The following is a 14969-nucleotide window of genomic DNA, read 5'->3' as shown; positions in this document are numbered from 1 at the left end:
TTTATTTTTGGACAATCCATAGCACACTGGACACTGTTGTGGCGACGAAGTTCCAACTTGGAAAAGGCGACGATTGCTAGCAGCACTGAAATAGTTTACGATAGTTAGCTACAATAGCTCTGACGAATCATTTGGGGAGTAACAAGTGTTGCCATTCAGAACTTTGACTTTAAGTTTAGTGATAGTTAATGTTTCAAAGTTAAATCTAACCTTTTTTAAGTAAGCTATATGTTGCTCATCTTGAGACATAGAAAGACGATACTTTGCGAAACTTAGCTAAACATATTTTGATTCACTTTTAGCTGAATCCGCTCAGGAGCACGACTGAGATGGGGTAAGGAAACAGCCCATCACCAACCTACCAGGATGACAGAACCAAGACTTGAGAATTCCCATCACCTGAAAACTTCAGATACCACATTAGGTGGGAACGGAACAATTTTTGAGCATCCCCCAACCAACTGGAGCAGACAGACCAGGTGCAGTTCTTTTGGTGACACACGAAGTGGAGTTAAAGGAGACAATTACTCCCAAAGACTTGACCATGTTGCAAGAGGAAGCAAGTGCACTAGATAAGAACTTTTGGCTTGCCAGAGGAGCGAGTTAGGATGCTACAGGCCTCTGGAGGAACAATGAGGGTTTGATAGTAGCACCTCCTAACTAGCTAGGACTGTTGATACATGACGCTCATGGGCTTGCCCATGTAGCGAGGGGGGAAGTGAGAAGGAGAATTACAAAAGAATACGGATTTTGGGCACCATACCTACTAGAACAAATTGACCATGTCATAGGTAGATGCACAATCTGTTTGAAAAACAATATTAGAAGAGGAGTATTAACTCCTCCAGGACATATCCCAACACCAAATGGGCCAATGAAAGAACTAGTCCTCGACTACATGGATATGATTCGCCCTGTAGGAGGCAAAAAGATATTGTTGTTGTCGATAGATTTGTTCAGTACTAGAATTCCTCACAGATACAGTTACTGAGGAAATAGAGGAATTGGAGACAACAACAAAGGAACCGGAAGTGGAAATGTCAATGGAGCTAACAACTTATAAAACACGATCAGAAAAATAGCAAAGAAGAAGAGTTGACGAGTCCTAAGCCAGAGCCAGAATCTGTAACCGCGTATACAACTAACAGACAAGTGCAAACAACTTTAGAGTTTGAACCTACAGTGATAGAACAAGAATATACCACAGAGCCAGAGCCTGTCGACAAAGCTGAGATAGTGACCCCATTAGTTCAAGAAGAAATTGTTTCCACCATGAATGAACCTACAATGTTTATGGTTGGACATGAAATTGGACCAACTCAGACAATGGAGATTAAAACTCAGAAGATGATGGAAACTACCACAATGGAGTCAGATGTAACACAAGAACTCACTATTGAGAAAAACCTCACAATTGATGAACAGATAACCAGGGAGGATATGGAAAAGAGGAGAAAGAAAGGGAGGTGAAACAAGTGAAAGAGAGGATGGAGGTGATGAAATGGGCAGAGGAGGAGAGAGAGAGAAACAGGAGTGAGAAGGAGAAAGAAAAGGATTTTGAATGGATGAGAAAGGAGTTGGAGGCGATGAAGAGAGTCGAAGAGATGGAGAGGAATTAAATAAGAATAAAATAAGGATAGCACAGAATTCCATTCAAGATCCACTGATGATACAAGCAAGAAGGAACCTCTGGTATCAATGGATGAAATACACTGGGGAGACTCTGTGGGGGGACATGCAGCGTTCGGCCTGTAGAGGGAGCTACAGGACCGTGGCCGGGGTTGTGTCGGCGAGACTTTTGTTGCACACCTGCTGCGAATTAAGTCTCGCCGGCGAATGTTTAAGATGGGTGTGCTTCTGCCATTTCAGTAAGGGAGCTAAGCTGGAGAAGCAGGCGGCGAGAGCAGAGGAGAGCTGAGAGCCAGTGGAAAGAATCGGCAACTGGAAAGTTGCCGAGTGGTTGGGAGGGCTGAAAAGCCAGAGAGACTTGTGAGAACTTTTGATGAATAAACGGGAAAGTTGTTCCCTTACCCCAAACGCTGCGTCTGCCTCTGTGTACAACCGGACATTGTTACAGACTCATAGCAAAAAAGACTGTTATATGTGCTCCAAAGCAAAAGAAAGCTCGTTAATAATCATGAATACCAAATTCAATTGGAAAAACTGTGGGGAGCTAAAAGCAGACTGGCTGAAGAGAATGAAGGGCTCTGATATTGCAGGAACAACATTGGGGATAAAGCCATTTCAAGCAATTGCCTTTGCCCCACTCTGCGAAGCAGAGTGCTTGCAGTTCCTTGGATCCAGAGAATACTATGACAACACTATAATGAAGGACAGAAGAGTATTGGACTCGGAGGCACTTGTGAAGACGTTGGGAGCCAAATGTGGTACTCTAGATGTACGAATAGATAGGAAATTAAAGACAATATCCCCTGGAACAGAGTTAACACTTGTGGGAAAATTTGAATGCTTTGAAAAAGTGGGAACTGTCGAAGTGGGCGTACTAGACAAAGAACTTTGTGAAAGTATATGGGATCTTTCGAACCTATCTATACTAGGAATGAGCACAAATGATGGAGAATGTGTGCCTTCAAAAATAGGAAAGACAGCGAAAATATCAGCAATCCTAAAGAAGGGGAGAAAAGCTGGAATTCCTCCTAGCGTTTGCCCATACCACTATGCCACTCAAGCTGTAGCAGATCAATATTGGCTCTGTGATGGAGAACATCTACTGAACACCCTGCAGATAGGATGGAATGGGAGATGTGCTCGGGTGCAGGCGATCCAGCCTATCATTGTCATCCCAACAAAGGACTTGGAAGTCCAAGAACAATCTAAATCTACGAGATCTCGGAGGGAATACAAGGAGGACAGACACTTAGACAGTTTGGGAATTCCTAGAGGTATACCCAGTGAATACAAGGCTATAAATTCCGTAGCAATGGGATTCACATCTTTTTTTCTTCCTTCAGCTGGAATAAATGTCAATACTGACTGGATAAACTATATCTATTATAACCAGCAAAGATTCATAAACTACACGCATGCAATGAATACTCAGGCACTTCAAATGGCAGTTATGAAGGGAAGAAGAGAAGACCGTAAAGATTCAGGAATGCCTGATGACTATGATAGTCCTGACTTATATCCAAAACCTGGGTATCTGGATGACGATGACAGCGATGAGGAAGATGGAAGGGATTCTGAAGATTACGTTGAACGATCCGAAGGCAAATCCTCATTTTGGATGAGGTGAAGTTCGAAGTTAGAGGCTTCGTGTTCAGCAAATCTCTGTCTTTCTCTATCTTTCTATTCTCTGTCTGTTACACAAACGAGGCAGTGGTAAAGACTGTCCTCATATGGGGGGTTATGTGCTAGTAACCTCTGACCCCCAGGTAAAGGTAAATCAAGCAACGAAGACCTGAAGAGAAGTATTTTCGTCATTCATTTATTACTCTGAAGTATTTTTATCATTCTTTGTTATTCTTTGAAGTATTGTTATCACTCTTTATTATTCTTTGTTGAACGTATATGGGACCATGTATGTATCATAGAATAGTCTATACTTATGTATGTTTATGTCCATAGCAATTTATTTTAATCATATAAGCAAGGCTTGACTTAATGTACGCATAGGCTTTTAATAGGACATTGAATAGACTGTCTATTGTTTAGAAACTGTTATTTGATAATTTCCACGGCTTAAGTTCACAATAATTTTTGTGGTTTACTTGTTATTTTTATATCCCTTTGAACCATGTTACACACAACTACATGCAGTATGGTTAGAGTAAGCGTTATACAATTTCTCTGTGTTGGGACTTTAATAAGTCCCAAAGGGGGGAATATGTAGTATATTTTGCTCTGACCAGAAGAAGGCCTGGTGGGTCAGGCCCTTGGAATGTTGCAGCATGCAGTTGACCTCTGTAGATTGGGGGGATGGTAAAGGAGGGATAGTGGTGGGGGTAGTCTTAATTAGTTAAGGCTGTGAACGGCACCATAAGGTATAGCCTTATTTGGTGAAAACCGTAAACATCACCATCGTATAGGTTGAAAATGTTTAGGGCAACGTGGACCTGGGAATTCCATGCCCAAATCTGGAAGACAAAGCAGGCTGTTTTGTATAAAAGACTGAACGGCTGGACTAGATAGGGGGGGACATAATTGACTGGACAGGAGCCCCCACATCTGGCCGTGGTATGTAATGATGAAGTTATGATTAATTAAAGACGATTAAACTGACTCATCCGGACCTCTGCAGCTTCCTTTCTTCATCTAAGTATATTTACTACAATACTACTACAAAATATTATATGGTTGTGATTGATATATATTTGTTCAGATGATAAGCATTTTTTTGTGGTTTCATGACCCCTATTTACCATGTTTAAATGCAAAATAAAGTTTAATTTGGGTGGTCTTATTTTGAATAAATCCTCATTTACATAGACCGGAAGTAGACGGGCGGAGTTCCACTATTGGAGCTCAGAGAACACAGATCAGATCTCTTAGTCGTGTTTTTGGCACAGCGCACACAGCAAGAGAGTCAGTGTGGATAAAAACATAATCCAAGGCTTTTGTTATCAGGTAAGCTTTCGGATCGTGTCCTGCATGAGATATACTCGCTTTTCTGGAAGAACATACATTCTCTTACTGAGTTGTATCTCACTAGTTAGTAACCATCGCTGCTGTACAGTCGTGAATCACCATCATCGCGGCTAGAAAGCTAGCTGCGATTGTAGCCAAAACCGTCTCTGTCGTAGCTAGCTTATTTATAACATACCCAGCTAGCAAGTTCATAGTAAAACATCAGCGTACTAAATTGACAGTTAGCTAGCTTGCCGTTAGAATCGCTACATAGCCAACGTAATCTGACTATCCTATAAACAAGCATCTCCTAATGTCTAGCTAGCTCCTGTCCATTGTGGTGTAGCTAGCTAGCTGTAAGGCTATATTTTTGGCAAATCATGTTCCAACGTTTGTCAGCTCAGTCAAGCCAATGTCAGGGAGCTACAGTTTGAATGCGTAGTCATGCCATCGATGACCCGAATTATCTTGTAGCTAATGAAATGTATTAGGAATACAGGCCAGTGTGCTGAAGATAATCCGTAACTTGATTAGTGTTGATGGCTAATAACAAACAGATGATCTACTAGACAAGAGTTTGCTAGTCTCAGAAATATGCTGTCATTACTCTGTCATCTCTGGCCTAATGACAAGAGTATGAGCACTGAATTGATTCCTATGCAACTCAGAGCCTATAAAAACAAATATTAATTCCAAAATTACATGAACTATTATCCTTACATTAAGATGGACACAATTCAACTTATTGAGTGATTTGTTGATGACATTTTTGCATTTTAGCTCATTTTAAGAGTGCCATAGCAAAGGGTCTGAATACTTATGTACATGAGGTATTTCTCTATTTCAATTTTAATACATTTACTGAAATTTCCAAAAATCTGTTTTTGCTTTGTCATTCTGGGGTATTGTGTGTGGATTGATGGAATTTTTTTTTTATAAATTTAATCCATTTTAAATTGAGTCTATAACACAACAAAATGTGGAAAAAGTGAAGGGGTCTGAATACTTTCCGAAGGCACTGTACATGTTCATGTTAGAGCTATTTATTCATGAAACTCACCTGTTTCTCTCCAGCACATTAATTAGAGATACAGCCTTTCTTTAAACAGAACTGCTATTTTCGATGTATGTTCTGCTTTCATAGTGTCATAACAGTTGATAAAGAATATTGTATCACAGGAATGTGCTCAATGTTTCCCTCGCCCCAATGCTTTTTTACATCAATTCTATACACCATTGTGTTCTAGTAGACAGCTGTGGAAATTGTGGGCCCATTTAGAGATTTCCACCAGGAGGTTATTAATCTGCCCTTTTTATTTTTTTTGCTTAGTCAAAAAAGTAAACAGAGGGTTGGTTACACAGAAGTGTTAACACAATGGAGAGCCCCTTTATGGTGGGATTTCCACTTTACAATATTAAGTTACTTGATCACTGTTTTACAGTTTCTTAGGGGTTTATGGTGCTGCATCCACTTATGTTTACTTAGGCATAACATGCATGGTGTGAAAGTTAAATGTCCATGTTGTGTAGCTGAAGCTAGTTTAGAAAGTATTAGCAATCAGACACAGAAGCAGAGAAACAGGGGAACAGGTACTTTAGTAGCCATCTGTACATCTCAACAACCACAATGCATTGCGCATAGCAGATATAGATATTTAGATATACACTCACCGGCCACTTTATTAGGTACACCTTGCTAGTACCGGTTGGACCCTCTTTTGCCTTCAGAACTGCCTTAATTCTTTGTGGCATAGATTCAACAAGGTGCTGGAAACATTCCTCAGAGATTTTGGTCCGTATTGACATGATAGCATCACGCAGTTGCTGCAGATTTGTCGGCTGCACATCCATGATGCGAATCTCCCGTTCCACCACATCCCAAAGGTGCTCTATTGGATTGAGATCTGGTGACTGTGGAGGCCATTGGAGTACAGTGAACTCATTGTCATGTTCAAGAAACCAGTTTGAGATGATGTGAGCTTTGTGACATGGCGCGTTATCCTGCTGGAAGTAGCCATCAGAAGATGGGTACACTGTGGTCATAAAGGGATGGACATGGTCAGCAACAATACTCAGGTAGGCTGCAGTGTTTAAACGATGGTACCAAGGGGCCTAAAATGTGCCAAGAAAATATCCCCCACACCATTACACCACCACCACCAGCCTGAACCGTTTATACAAGGCAGGATGGATCCATGCCTTCATGTTGTTTATGCCAAATTCTGACCCTACCATCTGAATGTTGCATCAGAAATCGAGAGTCATCAGACCAGGCAACTATTTTCCAATCTTCTATTGTCCAATTTTGTATATCTACACTCACCGGCCACTTTATTAGGTACACCTGTTCAACTGCTCGGTAACACAAATATCTAATCAGCCCATCACATGGCAGCAACTCAATGCATTTAGGCATGTAGACATGGTCAAGACGACCTGCTGAAGTTCAAACCGAGCATCAGAATGGGGAAGAAAGGTGATTTAAGTGACTTTGAACGTGGCATGGTTGTTGGTGCCAGACGGGCTGGTCTGAGTATTTCAGAAACTGCTGATCTACTGGGATTTTCATGCACAACCATCTCTAGGGTATACAGAGAATGGTCCAAAAAAGAGAAAATATCCATTGAGCGGCAGTTCTCTGGGCGAAAATGCCTTGTTGATGCCAGAGGTCAGAGGAGAATGGCCAGACTGGTTCGAGATGATAAGGCAACAGTAACTCAATGGTTGGTGGTGGTGTAATGGTGGGGGATATTTTCTTGGCACACTTTGGGCCCCTTAGTACCAATTGAGCATCGTTTAAACGCCACAGCCTACCCGAGTATTGTTGCTGACCATGTCCATCCCTTTATGACCACAGTGTACCCATCTTCTGATGGCAACTTCCAGCAGGATAATGTGCCATGTCACAAAGCTCACATCATCTCAAACTGGTTTCTTGAACATGACAATGAGTTCACTGTACTCCAATGGCCTCCACAGTCACCGGATCTCAATCCAATAGAGCACCTTTGGGATGTGGTGGAACGGGAGATTCGCGTCATGGATGTGCAGCCGACAAATCTGCACCAACTGCGTGATGCCATCATGTCAATATGGACCAAAATCTTTGAGGAATGTTTCCAGCACCTTGTTGAATTTATACCACAAAGAATTAAGGCAGTTCTGAAGGCAAAGGGGGTCCAACCCGGTACTAGCAAGGTGTACCTAATAAAGTGGCCGGTGAGTGTATAGATGTATACATTCCTTATGTTAGAGAGCGCCCCCTAGGATGTAATTACAGCAGGTAAACCACACTAATGCATTATACAATCATCCAATGTAATAATGAATGCAATAGAATGAATGAATAAAGGTATGGACACAACAGTCCACATTTTCTTCTTTTTATTTTCATGGGCCGGGTAGCACAGTGTCCACTGTTGCTTGTTCTACTCCTATCTTTTGTGAAAATGTACTTATTTAACAGAGATTATGCTTAGGCTACCTGAATAGACATCACTGGTTGCTATTTGCCAGACAAAGTCCTGGAAAGCAGCATGTTATTTTGCTCTCTCAGGACAGTGAAGCACTCTGACGTGTTGACAGAACTCTGGGCGTTTTGGTCTCGTTTTAACCCAACCTAGTCTGATTTCAACCAGCTCCTCATCTCATCAGAACTCTGGCTGGTTTTGTTCGGGATTGTGTTTAGGTTTTATATTGCCATGTTTGGTAGTAGAGGATGGATCACTGACTCCTTTGAGACCAGTATCCTCTGATTGCCGGTAGATTGAGCGGCACCGTGACATCATCATAATCCTATGCTACTCGAGGTTTAGGCCTAGGCTTTGTGCAGTATCAGTGTTAATAACTGACTTTTGTCTTTCTTATCTAAGGAATTTCATTTAAAGCCAACTCATGGCAACTAAATGTGGTCATACAGGACACCTGTATTGTTGTACTCATAAAAAAATAAAAAGCTCCCTATTTGCTCCCGTAAAGATGCATTTTCATGCAATGCGGTTATATAACCAGTGGGGAGCGATTGTCGTTGGGTGCGTAGTTGGAGTGTATCTACAGCGTAGGATTAGAAAGAACAGATGAAGAAGAAACCTTGACAAACACTCAAGCAAACGGTAAGACAGAACTGTGGTGGGTACTGAGGTGGTGAGTATTGAGGGGATACCTTGAGAGTTGCAGAGTGACGAGACGGACCATGACATGCACAGATGTAAGGCCTAGGAATTGGATTCGCTTAGGCAGCCGAGCCGGACATGGGTCCATGTCACAGCAAGTGGCCGAACCGGACACTCTTATTGTGGGAGATTCTGCTATCAGAGACATACGCGGTAAGACGATTAAAACTTATATCACTCAGAAAGTAACCAAAATACTATCTGATAAACCAAAAGCTACTCAAGTCATTATGCATGTAGGATTCAATGATATTTGCACAGAGCAATCGGACCTGCTAAAGCAGGATTTCACTGAACTTTTAAACACAGACAAATCAAAAGTTGAATCATTCATCAGTGGACCCCTACCAACAGTTGATAGGGGAATTAATAAGTTCAGCTACTTGGACTGAATACATGGCATTCCAGAACCTGTAGTGTAAAAGGACTGAACTTCATTGACAACTTCAATCTGTTCTGGGGGTGCAAATATGTTTTCAAAACAGATGGCCTCTACCCAAATAGGCCTGGTGTAAAACTGTTAATGGACATTTTTCTTTTTGCCCTTCACCACCCATCTGCCCCACGCCCTGATGCACACCAGTTCGGCACACTGCTGACCAAACCCTCACAGGTCAGACCACAGCCCTTGGATCTACCACATTTCTCCAGGCCATCGTCTCCCCTCCATGTCACCAGATGGAGGGGAGAAATGGAGCAACTGGTAAATGGCGGCACTAAACTCACCCCCCAATCTCAGTCTCTTCTCCAATTTGTCCTAGCTAGCCCACAACCTTCACCACCCCCAAGGCCTTAGCCTCTGCCACGACACAAGCCCCCCCCCCCCCCCCCCCCACAACATTACCCCCCCCTTTTCACCACCCCCAAGGCCTCAGCCTCCATCATACAGCGTAGAAATAACGCTACCATCCTACGAAGCAGAGAGACACAAGACTGTGCCAAAGACTGTGTTTCAGCAGCAGTGCTGATATCAAGACCAGCAAAGATAACTGAGATCCCCAGGGCTCCAGCTGTAACATTATGGTACCCAGAAATGTTCTCATAATCAGCTGGACCCAAGTGAAAAATATGCTGCCTTGCTATTCCAAGTAAGAAAGCCTACGTCAGTGCTTGGCACCTTCTCCATTCCTGTTGTAACGAGTAGTAGAGTCAACAGAGTGAATTCCACTCACACTGCAAAGTTGTCAAATTTCATAACTATTCCATACACTACTAACTATGATACTATGCAGATGCAGATACTATATATATACCCATTCATGTTAGAATTACCACTAGGCTGAAGCAGATTTCTAATAATAGAAAAAGTAATAATTCTAACCTGTTAGCAGTCCCCCCCACACCAGCCATCAAAAACCATTAAGGCAGCATTGTTTAACGTAAGGTCTCTATCAAATAAATCTCAATTACCTTATTACACAGCACAACCTGGACCTATTACTCCTCACAGAGACTTGGCTTGATATGGACAACAGGGCAGCAGTACTGTTGGAATCAGCCCCACCAAACATCAACTTTATTGATGCACCCAGAGAAATTAAGAAAGGGGGAGGAGTTGCTATAATCTTTTCTGACCACTTTCAGTGCAAACAGGTGAACTTAGGAAATTTCTCTTCCTTTTGAAGATCTAGATCAGTAAATGACATCCTTGCTATAGGTCTTCTGAATTTAATAGCCACTTTTGGATTATGCCAACATGTATCTGGGACTACTCATTCTGGGCCACACACTAGATCTATTTATCACAAGAGGTTTTAAAGCTTCATTTATTACGGCCATTGATGTTGCCATGTCGGACCACTTTTGCATTTTTCTTGAACTGAATCTCTCCCTGGTCATTCTCAGTAAGTCTCAACTTACTAAGAAACGGTATATCGGTGAAAATACTGGCACTCAATTTCTATGAATTGTCATCTACTCCCAGTCTCACATCTGCCCCAGTAAATGAGCTTCTACATGATTTTGTCACAAAAACTATATTAAATGACATCACTCCTGTCAAAATCAAATTAATCTCTGGTAAAGAAAGAGCTCCTTGGAGATATACTGGTTCAGTGACAATGTTTAAAAAAGAGTGTCGCAGAGCAGAAAAAACAAACTTGATTTTCATTTTGAGCTGTACAAAGAGAAACTGCACCTTTTTAACATTGAATTGAATTGAGCCAGAAAGTCCTTCTTTTCTGATATCATTAACAGGGATGTTAATAATACACACAGTCTTTTTGCTACTGTTGCTAGACTAACCAAACTGACGACTCAATTAGCGCCAAACCTTTCCACTGAACAATGTCATGAATTTGGGACCCCCCCCTACCAGCTGCGACCATCCCGCACCTAAGCCCTTTTTGAGCCAAGAAAAACCCTGATATTAATGGTTTAACTGAAACATGAGACATCTTTGCTTATGCTGTTGAAACCTTAAAGACCTCCTCCAGTCAAAGTTGAACATTTTAAGATGAAAAACCATGTTCTAAATATAAGTATATACAGTGCCTATAGAAAGTCATCATACCCTGTGAAATCTTTACCTTTTGTCACATTACACCCTGGAAATTTAAATAAATCAAATCTAACTTTTTTGAGCTGTATGAACACATTATAACCCTCATCATCAAAGTGAAAATAAAAAAAATAAAAATTCTGGACATGTAGTGGTTTGCGGGATCTGAAGAATCTCGAGGATCACCAGTTCAAAGTTGCAACAATCTCCGTGTTTATTTTGCACTCTACCATTCAACAACAACTCATTCACACTTCCTATTTACTTACATAATTTGTCCAACCCTCACCACGCTAAGGCACCTGGGTAATGTAGTGAATTCGTCTACGCTCAACCAGTAGGTGTCTAGTCACCACACAGGTCCCCCCCAGAATTCACAAACACTGACTTCCCATAACGCGCCGGGGCTCGGATGACCCGTCCAAAGCGGCTACTGGACTCCCGAACCTGGGATGGAGAGCCTGGCCCGGAATCACTAGGATTTCTCTTCGTGCCCGTACCAGCAGGAGGGCGGCCACGGCGTGGTGGACGAGCCACCTCCACTTCGCGTTCCCCATCCAGATGAGCTGGCTTCAGGCGGTCCACCGAGATATGCTCCCTATTCCCCCCTATGTCAATGACAAAGGTCTTGTCGCCTGTCTCCACGACTCTGTAGGGGCCATCGTAAGGCGGCTGTAGAGGGCTCCTATGTGCATCGTGGCGGATGAACACATATCTCGCTGACTGGAGATCATGAGGGACATGGACGCGTGGCAGGCTGTGATTTGAAGTGGGAGTCGGCTTAAAGGCACTTGCCCTGTCCCAGAGATCACGCAGTTGCTCTGGTGCCGACCAGGGAACGGTAACCGAAGGAAAAAAATCACCCGGCACTCTAAGGGCCTGGCCATAGACGAGCTCCGCCGAAGAAGAGAGGAGGTCCTCCTTAGGTGCAGTACGAAGTCCCAGCATCACCCAGGGTAGCCTGTCGATCCAGCTATTGCCCTGGAGGTCCACTTTCAGCGCTGCCTTCATGGAACGATGAAAGCGCTCACACAGGCCATTGGCCTGGGGATGGTATGCTGTAGTCCGATGGAGTGAAATACCCAACTGCTGAGTGATAGAGGTCCACAGCTGTGAGGTGAATTGTGGCCCCCGGTCTGAGGAGAGGTCAGCGGGAACCCCGAACCGGGCAATCCAAACCCCAATGAATCCACGGGCCACCTCAGCTGTCGTTGTTCCTGACAGTGGAACCACCTCCGGCCACCGTGTCGTTCTGTCCACCATCGTTAGGAGATGGGTGAACCCTCCGGAGGGAGGAAGAGGTCCAACCAAGTCCACGTTGACGTGGTCAAAACGCCGTTCCGGGACTGTGAACTTCTCCAATGGCGCCTTCACATGCCGATGGATTTTTGTGCGCTGGCATGCAATGCATGTGTTGACCCAGCCGCGAATGTCCTTCTTCATGCCAGGCCAGACAAATTTCCCTGTCACTAGACGCTGCGATGGCTTCCGGCCCGGGTGTGACAGGCCATGTACGACCTCAAAAACCGTCCGTCTCCACATCTTGGGTACCAGAGGACGGGACTGGCCAGTAGACACAAAGCAGCGTCGTACCCTTATCATCAAAAGGGACATCCACCAACCGAAGCCCTGTAGTCGCCGTCCTCCAGGCCTGAATGTCAGGGTCAGCGGCTTGGTCCACAGCCATGCGGGCATAATCGACGCCGAGGTGGACAGCGCTGGTGAAGGTGCGAGAAAGGCAGTCGGCCACGGTGTTCTGTTTCCCTGCTATATGTTGTATGTCTGTGGTGAACTCAGAAACGTAGGACAGATGACGCTGTTGCCTGGCCGACCATGGTTCCGACACCTTAGCCATGACGAAAGTTAAAGGCTTGTGGTCCACGAAAGCAGTGAATGGTCGAGCCTCTAGGAGGAAACGGAAATGTCTGACTGCCAGGTAGAGGGCGAGTAGCTCACGGTCAAACGTGCTGTACTTTTGCTCACTAGCACGGAGCTGCCGGCTAAAAAAAGCAAGTGGCTGCCAAACCCCGTCAATTCGCTGCTCCAACACCGCACCAACTGCGCGGTCCGAGGCATCAGATGTCACAGCAATGGGGGCATCCGGCACAGGATGTGCTAGCATGGTTGCGTTCGCCAGCGCGTCCTTGATGGCAGAGAATGATCCCGACATTTCACTAGACCAGTCAACAATGTGCTTGGGAGGTTTGTCCTTAAGGACCCCATACAGGGGGCGCATGAGGTGGGCTGCTCGTGGAATGAAGCGATGATAAAAATGTACCATCCCCAGGAACTCCTGTAGGGCCTTCACCGTTGTGGGGCGTGGGAACTGCCGCACCGCCTCCACCTTTAAGGGCAATGGGGTTGCCCCGGTAGAAGTGATGTGATGGCCGAGAAAATCAATGGAGGGCACCCCAAACTGGCATTTCGCTGGATTGACAATCAAGCCGTGCTGCCGCAAATGAGTAAAGAGGAGGCGGAGGTGTGACAGGTGGTCTGCCTCGGATGTACTGGCCACCAGGATATCATCCAGGTAAACAAAAAGAAAAGGCAAATCACGCAGCACTGAGTCCATCAACCGCTGAAAAGTTTGGGCGGCGTTCTTCAAACCGAAAGGCATTCGTAAATACTCAAAAAGGCCAAACGGCGTGATGACTGCCGTTTTGGGGATGTCGCCAGGATGGACTGGCACCTGGTGATACCCCCGAATGAGATCCACCTTTGAAAAAATAACTGTTCCCGCCAGGTGGGCTGAAAAATCCTGAATATAGGGAACAGGATACCGGTCCGGTGTAGTGGCATCATTGAGCCGCCGGTAATCACCACACGGGCGCCATCCTCCATTGGCCTTGGGCACCAGGTGCAAAGGCGAGGCCCAGGGACTGTCCGACCGACGAATGATGCCAAGTCTCTCCATGGAGCTGAACTCCTCCTTGGCGATCGCCAACTTGTGTGGGTCCAGCCGGCGGGCTCGAGCATGTACCGGTGGACCGCTGGTTGGTATGAAGTGAGTCACGTTGTGTCTTATGGAGCTCGCTGAAAACGTCGGCGTTGTGATGTCTGAAAATTCCAGCAGGAGTCGGGCGATATCATCAGCCGGTGAAAGGGCAGCGGCCAGCCTTGTTGATGTAGCGGTGCTGTGCTCACAAGCCAGTGAGCAGAAGGTCTCAGCGTTGACCAGCTGACGGTTACCCACATCCACCAGCAGCCCATTAGCGCAGAGGAAATCAGCACCCAGGAGAGGGGTGGACACCTTCGCCAACACAAAGTCCCAAGAGAAACGTTGTCCAGCAAAGCACAGTGTTAAGGGCCGTGTGCCAAACGTGGGGATGGGGGTGCCATTCGCCGCTTCAAGGTTGGGTCCCACTTTGGCTGTTCGAATATCCAAGGCTGATGCAGGCAGAATGCTGACCTGAGCTCCAGTGTCACAAAGAAATCTACGGCCGGAATTAGAGTCAGTAATGAACAGCAAACTGCTGGATGGGCCGACACTCAGTGCTGCTAATGGGTGGCGGCCAATGCGTTTCCCGACCAGCTACATGGTGGGAGGCACTTCTTTGCTCTGTCACCAAACTTGCCATGATAGAAACAGAGACTTGACTTCCCACGGCGAGCCACAGCGCTGGCGGAGACGGTGTGTGTGTGCGGTTGATGCATGCCTTCCACACCGGTAGTGCTGGTGTTGGTAAAGGGCGTGACCGAAAAAGTCTTCC

At 44.9% G+C, this 14969-nt stretch overlaps 1 protein-coding gene across 4 annotated transcripts in view; it reads left to right on the top strand.

Moving 5' to 3' along the window:
* The first annotated feature begins 4528 nt into the window (after positions 1-4528).
* The window catches only part of LOC310824268 (CSC1-like protein 2), a 50629-nt gene continuing 40188 nt past the window's right edge, over positions 4529-14969 (top strand). For 3 of the 4 annotated variants that reach the window (XM_083697122.1, XM_083697119.1, XM_083697118.1), the window contains exon 1: positions 9383-9462. In XM_083697122.1, coding sequence (XP_083553248.1) covers positions 9438-9462 — 25 coding nt within the window. In that variant the 5' untranslated portion in view covers positions 9383-9437. Of the gene's footprint in view, positions 4588-9382; positions 9463-14969 lie in introns of those variants that run through there. The other variant, XM_083697120.1, reaches the window with a different exon arrangement.

This window comes from Argentina silus, assembly GCF_951799395.1.
Source record: "Argentina silus genome assembly, chromosome: Y".
NCBI lineage: Eukaryota > Metazoa > Chordata > Actinopteri > Argentiniformes > Argentinidae > Argentina > Argentina silus.
The sequence above is the reverse complement of the archived record's forward strand: the minus strand, read 5'-3'. Positions and strand labels throughout refer to the sequence as shown.